A 9,477-nucleotide genomic window follows, 5' to 3' on the forward strand; every position below is an offset into this window, starting at 1 on the left:
TGCTAGACAACAACAGCCCATGAACAAACTCGCAATCAATTTCATTTCTTACGGACAGGCTTCAATTTCATTTCTTAGGTGCGAAGGGGCTAAGACGCGGCATTGGTTGAGCTTCGAAAGGGTGCGAGGGGACTGAGATGCGACAGAAAGGGCTTCAGACGCGACAAAAAGGGCTTCGAGGGGGTGCGATTCGTGGGACTCAGATCAGCTTTGAGAAATCGTGAAGAGATTGTAGGCGTGCGAGGGCTCTGAACCTTGAAATCGCAAAGAGAGATAGAGTTTCGATGTAGTGCTGGTCCAGGATAAGTGTGGTGGAAGTTCTACGTGTTGCTATGTGATTGGGAGGCTGTTATTTGACTAAAACCAGCCCGACCGGTTCTAAGGAATTCTCTTATTTCATCCAATTTTTTTCCAACTGCACACGGAAGCACCCACACGAAGTCGACGATCAGAGATGCACGACTGTCTTGAATCTCATATTTGTAGGATATTCGATTGTGATTTTTCTTTGTTTTCTAGGCAACTAAACAGACTGTTGCGGACCATTGCGTGATTTTTTCCTATTTTATCGACAACCAAACTGTTACAGACTATTGCATGATTTTGTCCTATTTTCTCGACAACCAAACTAACTGTTATGGAAACTTGTTCTTGTCCAGATGGAGGAGCATCGCAAGCCTGCGGTACTGTTTCTTGATGTGATCCTGGTGGTCATATCAAAGATCAACCTGGAGGATAGCATACCAATTATGGTGATTGTTTATGTGCTTCTCCGTCGTAAGAAAGACGTCCACCATGGCCAAGATTTGATCGGACCCATCAAGAAGGGGCTATGTCTCCTAAGCCAAGGTGGATAAGTCCCTGGACCCGCCTAAATCTGGTTTGTGTAGGAGCTTCGTCTATTTATTTTTTTTAATATATCGGTTGACGTGGCATAATGCCATGTCAGCCGATTCCCTCACAGTTTTGCTGCTTAGTTGCCTATAGCAAAATTCTTAAAAAAAATCATTCAAAAATCTTAAAACTCGATTACTTTCATTATAACGGGTCAACCAAAATTAACATTGGGCTCCCTTTTTTATTGTTTTTGCGTGAAAATCAATGGATCATCCATAATTTGCTTAATATAAATAAATGGTTGAAAATAGCGTAGTCCAACAATTAGCACTAGAATTATTATTATTATTTAAAAAAAAAAAAAACACCAGAACTTATATCCACGAGTTCTTGGTATAAAATCCACTACAAATAAGATTAAATACAGGGTCTATAATCCTCTTTAATACATCTACGATCACTCCTTAATTGGAAACGGCAAGAAAGGATAAAAGAAGTGGTCATCTGATTAATTTTCCTTTATTTTCGGAAGTTCAACCGCCCTCTCAAGAGTCTCACGTTGCCTCCCTTCCCCTTTTCAAAGCCAATTGCTTAAGCTTGCCTCACGCATGTCCTCTCTTGATCAACTTTGTCCTTTCTCTGATTTTAAGGCTCCGTTTGGGTAGTGGTGTGTTTTTAAAGCTCAACACTCCACTATTATTCATTATTTTAATATTATTTTTAACTTACTTTTCATTTATTTTTATTATTATTCACTACTATTTAATATTTTATCATTATTTTTTTACGATTTTTTCATTATTATTCACAAAATATCTAGTATCACCTTACTATCCAAACACAACCTAAGTGATTTGATTCTTTTATACCGATTCATTGGCACGTCTTTTCTACCTTTCTCTCTCTAGCTTCCATCCTTGCTTGCATCATGTCCATCAATACAAGATAATTGGATGAGCTTGCCACCTTTACATGTTTAATTTACATCCAAAAGACCAAAAGTAAGGGTGCAAATCGGTCGGTCCAGTTCGGTAATGAAATTTTTGATTCATCATTTTTTCCAGACCGAACATCCATAGAGACTGGACTCGGTCTTGTCCGATGTGATCGGTCCATTCGATCCGGCCTAAATTTTTCATTATATATCTTTTTTTTTCTCTATTTAAATTAATTAATAAAAAAATTATTTAAAATATTAAATTAAACTAAGTGACTTATTAATGTAGATTATGCAACAAACTCAATAAAAAATATTTTATATGGTCAATAATAATAAATTTGATGAAAATTACATTATTAATTTATATAATTACTATATAATTAACTAATTGATATTATATATTATTTAATTGATAGAATATTAACAAGTGTGAATATTATATATAAAATTTTATATTATTAATAGTGATAGGTTAGACGAAGATATATATAAAATATTGTTAATTTATAGAATATTAACAAGTATTAATAACATATTTAAAATTTTATATTGTTAATTGTGTAATTATTATATAAATAATATATATAAAATATATTTTTTTTTAATTTTTCATTTGGCCCGGTCCGGGTTAGAAAAATCATGGACCGTGGACCGGACTGAAACTTTTCGATCATCTAAAACATAGACCGGTCTCAGTCTCAGTCCAAACCGACTGGCCGTTTATCACCCTTATTCAAAAGTCACAAAGTTATAAAGCTTCAAAAGATTTATCAAATATCCAAATGCTGAGCAAATATTCCTAATATACTTGGAGAGGAAGCCAGACAGAGAACTGGACCAGATTTTAAGCCTACACGAGTCGATCGATCTGGATTAATATTGAAATTAAAAGAAAAAAACTTGCAATAATGAGACAACAATATTTATAGATTGTCTTCGTTTTAGGCGTGTTTCGTATTCCCTTTTGAGTGAACTCTTAACAACCTACAACCAAATGGTAATTAAGAGAGACAGATTGCGCGGTGTGTTGGGGATTCAAAAGTTACAATTGATATGTATTTCATCTTTTATTTATATGAATCAGGCATTCAAATGGTAAGACTTGCCTTGCGGCCTAATTCCCTCTAGCCCTTGTTGGGTTATGGATCATTAGGGCTTTGCATGGTGAATGTTGTGTTGGGAGAAATTAATGTAGCAGGCGAGTATCGTGGTGAATATTGCGTTGGAGGTCAAAAACTTTACATGACGTCGTCATTGACTCACCAATATTACAGTCGAATTTGAATTCCACACCTCACAGCTCGGCTGTTGCGACCTCGGCCTTTATTGGGCAGGCTTATGGCTCTGGGTCCATGGCCCCTGCGGTGTGAGCTTAGGCCCAACTTCTTAATCCGGAGAAAATAGAAATATTCGTCCTGCCAGTTTTACTCGAAAAATCTCCCAATTATAAATTAGAAAGAAAAACTCATGATACGAATCATATCCGAGGTTCAATGATGGAACTAGATTTTATGCATTAAAATCGATTGATAAAAATTACTTTTTTCATTGCTGTGAAAAAATATCACAAATTTAGTTTATTGAATTTTTCCAATTATATATTAATTATCTTATAAATTCAAATTAAAAAAGCACATCAATATAATGTGAAAAAATTATATAAAATTCAAATTTATATGCTTATAATGATTATGTTAAAACACTATAAAAAAATTGGATCATGTTCAAACATTAATCAATGATTCAAGGATGGAATTGAAAGATTCTGGCATGCATGCATGTATTATATTATATTATGCATGGGTCGGTCAGAAAAAAAAAAGAAAATATATTTGTAATCGTGAATTGTGTAATCGCTACATAATCGTTTTGAAAAAGAGTGGGGTTCACTATTATACTATTTAATTTTTTAGTAGTAGACTCCGTTCTTTTTCAAAACGATTACACGACAATTACGCATTTCACGATTATATATATATATATATATATATATATGTAGAATTACTTGAAAAAAAATTAAAGTGTCAAACAAAATTAATCTAGGATAAATAATGAAATTAAAGGTACATACGTACAAGAAAACAATTATGCGTGAATTTAATTAAGCAATAATAATTTAGATGTATATAGGGTTTTAGATCAAGGCTTCACATGTTGTTGATCACGATAATGCTCCAATATTAATTAGTCCTTGTCCAGAACTTTGTCCTTGATAATCTCGGCGGCATTCTTGGCTGTTCCCCATACGCCGGAGACCGTGCCCTTTGTCTTCTCTGTGATGTTTTCCGCTGTTTCAGATACTTTTTCGGTCATTTTGGTGGCCTGAGATCATCCACATGGCGTGCACATGAATTAAGTTACGTAGTATCAATTAAGTTACATAGTCCGCTAAATGAATCATATAATATAAAATTTTAGATTTAAGTATTTCTGTTGTTGATCAGTAGTCGATCAAAAGGAGGCGAGCAGATCATGATGACTGTTAAGCATAAAATGTTAATATTCTTTTTGGTAAAAAATAAAAATAATACTAATTCACTGCAAAAAAAAAAAAAAAGAGGACTTTTTGGGATCAAACACTCATCATAACGATGGTCTAATTTTGTAGAGAAATAATATATATATATATATATATATATATATATATATATATTCCAAACACTCATCATCCTGCATATGCATAACTTTAAAAAGAAACGTTTGTACTGATCTACCAGCTAGGACGTTCAAGTCTCATGCAATCTCTTTTTTAAAAATTGATAAATTTAAACCACTTAAAGAGAAATGATATTTACAATCTTAAGATGTGTAAGTATTACACACTTATTTTAAAAAAAGAGAATACATCAAAAATCTATAAAAAAAATTAATTTTTTAATAGTAGACTTAATTTTTTCAAAGGAATTGAGCGAGACTTATATACCCTATAATTATATCTAGCAATACTTTTTAAAAAAAATTAAACAATACACCTTACTTTTTTTAAAAAAAGAGATTGTACAAGACTTGTACATCCTATCTAGCATCAATCCAGTACTTTAAAAAACTAATGAGTATTGTTGCATCCACAAAATAATCACAGAAACACAATCTCATAAGTTGATGTGCCTTCATTTGATCTGTTAAATCTGATTTATAATAAAAGTAACTTTACAATCTGATGAACCACATTAAACCATGTCATTTTGTGAGATTATTTTTATATAATCTCTTTGTAGCTAGAGTATTTCTCAAAACTAATATAATATTCCCAACGCTCAATTTTCACATCATACGAGTAATTAAGTTCAATATATATATGGATGTAAATTATAGAAAAGAAAATCAAAGTCCTACCAGATTTATACTGCACGATCGATATCGGAACTACTTTCTTAAAAATTATTTTAAGTTACCCTACGTACGTATATATACTCATATAAATGTAACGGGCTTCTTGTCCAGCATGCGCGCATGCATGGTTTTAGGTCTTACACTTTTGGCAGTAGAACTGGCGGTGTCCCTTAAGAATTCGCAGGTCTGCCTCACTTCTCTTGCCCCTTTTGTGACTGCCTCCGCAGCTTCTATCGTCCTCTCATGTGCATCTGCATCCTGATCTTTATCCTTCTCAGAGTACTGCATGCGATATATATCACAATATCATCACATATATATACCCTATATACTATATATTCAGAAACCTAACGATGTCATGATTCCTAAAGCTGTAGCCTAGCTGGCCGTATATACGATCTTTGCCCAGATCAAGAATTCAAGAAGAAGGAACATTAAACATAAACAGTTTAACGTACGGGGTCCATTATATTCTAGCTAGAAACTTCGGGAGCGAGCAACTTTTCGTAAAATAATTTCTTCACTCTAAACTCTCTTTTTACGTATATATCTTGCATCAACATCACGATGAAATGCAATCAGGGAAAGGCAGATTACGCATTTTCATGCATGACAGTTTAAAGTTTCGAGCACACGAGATTTGCATGCAATGGATTGCAACTCACTTGCAATGGTCTTGGGGCAGCACTGACAAAATTACCCCTAGCGATCCAAGTACTCCTTCTGGCTGTGGCCGCTCCGGCGGAGATCAGATATTCAGGAAGCTTTGCAGTAAACCTTAAGGTTGACATTTTCTTAATTAGCTTAGCTTTATTCTTTCCTAGTGGATGCGCGTTCTGTTCCTCATGCAAATTAATGCTAGCAGTCAGAATCATTTTAATAAGGGTCTAATCTTAATTATGCATAAAAACAGGTGCAAAGCAATATGTGTTAATCGTGGAGCATTTTTCTGCTGCAGTTGCATTATATGATCTGACTCAAACTGGGTCATCCATTCCGGGTCTGGTGGTAGATTAATTTTCAGGGATAATTGTTCGAATTTACTGAAATTAATAAATTAATAAATTAATAAATCTGAACATAGATCTTCGAGATATTATATTTAATATTTAATATGTTTATTATTTTATTAAAATTATAAAAAAACCTAGTTTAGATCTATCGTATTACAGATTAAATTTAGACTACTGCTACATCTATAAATGAATTACACAAAAGTAATTTCATAAATTGATGTAGTTTTATCTGATCCGTTAGATCTATTTTAAAATAAAAGTAACTTTATAATCTGACGAACCACATTAAGCCACATCAGTTTGTTGGATTATTTTGTGTAATTATTTTGTGGCTAGAATATTTCCCTAAATTTATGCAGGACCCCCATTTTGGTTATATATATATATATATATATATATTTAACAAATTCGATCCGATAATGTTCGTAAAGATCGAAGCATGCATGTTATGCTGCATGAGTTAATTATAATTATATATAAAGAAGCATGCTAGCTAGCACTACAAGAAAAATGGTCAATTGCGGTGATTTTTCATGTGTTGCAATTAAAATCGCCGTAATTAATCTTTTTAGCAGCGATTTTATTTTTCGTCGCATAGAGTAAACAACACTTTTCGATTTTCTAAGAGTGGATCATTGTGCATCTCAATTGCATCGATTTTGGTACATATTGCAACAATTTATTTCACTGAAAAGTTAAAAAATTATTGCGACGGGCAAACAATTACTGCAATTGATCTCTGGGGCGCTATAACATACAGATTGTTTAATTTTCCCCCCGAAACGTAAACACATTCCCTCTCATTTTTTTTTTACTTTGTTCTTCCCCATCCCTGAGTACCTACGATCGCTGTGATACCCACCCTCTCATCAGTGGCCATTGTTTGCAGCCCAAAATGGGAGATCACTTCGCCCGTTTCCTTCGCACGAAAGCCACTCAAGCCTTCTGCTCCCATTTTTCTGCCCTAGAGTATCTGTTTCCTACGCACAAAAGCCATATAGGTCGTTTCTCGTCGACGCAACACCACTCAAGGCAGACAAAGAGTAGCCATTGAAGCAGCTCAGAGATGGAGGCGCCTTAATGCAGTTGAGGCCCAACTCAAGGTCCCTCCTCCTTACCTACCTATCTAATTTGACCAAATCGTGGCCCTCTTTATGTGTTTTAACTTTTATTTTACTTTTTTTCTGTTCGGATTCTCTAATTGGTTTATGATTAATTTTTTGTTAGAATACTCATTTTTTATCTGATTTATTAATAAATTATTAGTTAGGCTATGTTATCATACTATAGTACTCTTTCGGATTCGGTTAATTACAGGTACCCGATCCACGAAGGCCGGTCATAAACAACGATTTAGTACAAGAATTATATGCATGCGTTGGGTCGTACGTCTTAGGTACGTGTACAGTATACTGTCACCTTGAAACGATATTGTTGGAAACAGTACACAATTAGACAGGCGTGATAGCTGAGTTCCTTAAATTTTCTCTTCTTTTGATACCACCTAACTGTCTGATTCGAATTCAAAGAATCTCTCTTCTCGAGATTGCTTGCAAGAGAGATCGAGGCTTCGAGCAATGTCTCATTAATCCCATTTACTCCAACCCTAATTACTCTCAACTGTCCCCCACCGTTTAATCTCTTATTTAAAGGCCCCCCCGTACAACACAAGTAGTCAGATGTCCTTTCGAGAGAGACAAGAGAAACAGAGCGGGAGAGAGATGCAGAAGTACTGGTGCGTGATTTTTGTTCTTTTTTCAGTGGTTGTCCATGCAAATGCACGGGAAATTCCTAGTAATGGTGGTTATGACGACCAAACACTACTTGTGCATGCTAGTGTGCCAGAGGCGGCAGAGTCATCTAGTGTCACTGGCGTTGGCGACAAGAAGAATTTTATATACGGAGGTGTTGGTGGCTTTGCGGGGATGGGTGGTTTTGCGGGAGTTGGGCCGGGTGTGCTGCCAATCCTTGGTGGCGGCGTTGGGGGTGCAGCTGGTCTCGGTGGTGCCGGCGGTCTCGGAGGTCTCGGAGGTGCTGGCGGTCTAGGTGGTCCTGGTGGCGGAGTTGGAGGTGCCGGTGGGCAAGGTGCTGCAGCTGGCGGTACTGGACTTGGCGGTGGCCATGGTGGAGTTCTCCCACTTCCTTGAGTTACCTACGGCAGTTGATTTTCCAATAATTTGATAACGATCCGTACGTAGGGTACTGGTCTTTGTAGGCCAGCTTGTGTGTTTATTTTATGTTGGTTTTTAATTAGCACCTCTAAGTGTGTTCATTTTGACTGCTTCTCATGAGATGATCGGTTGCCGATGATGACAGTTCACAGTAGTAGTGTCTGGTTCTGTCCTATTTCATGTTTTAATCCCAATCGTAGCTGCAATTTTCTTTTGAGTATTGTGCTTCAAGCATCGCCAAAGGCCCAAATTAAAGCATTAAAATATGCGAGTATATTATATGTATATATATATATATTTCTTTTAACACAAAGGTAATTTATTTACCATAAATCGAGAATTGGAATCTTTATACAAACGTGCATGCATGGAACGTTCAACTTATTCTCAAATTAAAATGTTCATGAAATTACAAATATCCTCCCCCTGTCTACGTACCTTAATGGCCGGAGGAAAGTACAAGTACCGAATGCGTCTGATACTGATCAACTTCTTGCGCCGGCGTTTAATCTGTGTGATCAGTTTCTAATTTTTGCATGCATGGTGACCACCTGTACGGATTTCACTGTGCTAGCTGGTGTATCTTTGTTTTTAGTGCCTGACTAAGCAGCCATGTCTGTTTATTAAATGCATGCATTTGTCAAAAAACAAAATAGGAAAAACATAGATAATTAATTAAAGAGAGACTCGCAACGAATATTTTACAGATCTACGTGCGTACAATGATTAGACATGGTTTATTATCCGACCTCTCGATCGGCCGTAGCTAGGACGTATCCTCTGCCAAATTCACTTTCTAAGAAAAAGTCTCCCGCTCCATCTCCTTCAGCTGGTGGTGAAGGTGGGGGCTCGAGGCAGAGGTCCTATGGCTCTGGGTTCGGAATGGATTCGGGCAGCGGCTCTGTCCGAGGTAGCAGTGGCCGAGGTGGTGGTGAAGGAGGAGGATGTGGAGGTGGTGTGAGTGGTGGCAGAAGTAGTGGTAGTGACTGTGGCTACATACATATAGTCGTGGCACATACATATATATATATATATACACACACATACATGCTAATAAAGGGCAAACACGTGCATTGCACGTGTGCCCAATTGTAAAAATATAAAATATATTTTAAAACATAACATTTATGAAATCTAAAAATATGTAATAATAAAAAATAAGTTAATATATATAATTATA

General features: G+C 35.8%; 2 protein-coding genes across 2 annotated transcripts; one reads left to right on the plus strand and one right to left on the minus strand.

Annotated features, from left to right (window-relative positions):
• Window positions 1–3,803: 3,803 nt before the first annotated feature.
• Window positions 3,804–5,973, minus strand: LOC121247568. Its single transcript, XM_041145931.1, has 3 exons — window positions 5,776–5,973; window positions 5,252–5,392; window positions 3,804–4,099 (listed from the first exon to the last, which is right to left on the minus strand). The coding sequence occupies exons 1-3, from the start codon at window positions 5,899–5,901 to the stop codon at window positions 3,962–3,964; spliced, it is 405 nt and encodes a 134-aa protein (XP_041001865.1). The 5' UTR covers window positions 5,902–5,973; the 3' UTR covers window positions 3,804–3,961.
• A 1,832-nt stretch (window positions 5,974–7,805) lies between these two features.
• Window positions 7,806–8,273, plus strand: LOC121247440 (glycine-rich protein 5-like). The gene has a single exon (XM_041145788.1). The coding sequence runs from the start codon at window positions 7,806–7,808 to the stop codon at window positions 8,271–8,273; it is 468 nt and encodes a 155-aa protein (XP_041001722.1).
• The last annotated feature ends 1,204 nt before the right edge of the window (window positions 8,274–9,477 follow it).

This window comes from Juglans microcarpa x Juglans regia, chromosome 1S, assembly GCF_004785595.1.
Source record: "Juglans microcarpa x Juglans regia isolate MS1-56 chromosome 1S, Jm3101_v1.0, whole genome shotgun sequence".
Classification (NCBI taxonomy): Eukaryota; Viridiplantae; Streptophyta; class Magnoliopsida; order Fagales; family Juglandaceae; genus Juglans; species Juglans microcarpa x Juglans regia.

Bases quoted from the DNA above. Each gene is read 5' to 3' on its own strand.
- LOC121247568 (XM_041145931.1), bottom strand. From the start codon at position 5,901: ATGTCAACCTTAAGGTTTACTGCAAAGCTTCCTGAATATCTGATCTCC. The intron at 5,393-5,775 runs GTGAGTTGCAAT...TATCGCATGCAG, and splicing joins CTGCCCCAAGACCATTGCAA to TACTCTGAGAAGGATAAAGA. The intron at 4,100-5,251 runs GTAAGACCTAAA...GGATGATCTCAG, and splicing joins CCAGTTCTACTGCCAAAAGT to GCCACCAAAATGACCGAAAA.
- LOC121247440 (XM_041145788.1), top strand. From the start codon at position 7,806: ATGTCCTTTCGAGAGAGACAAGAGAAACAGAGCGGGAGAGAGATGCAG.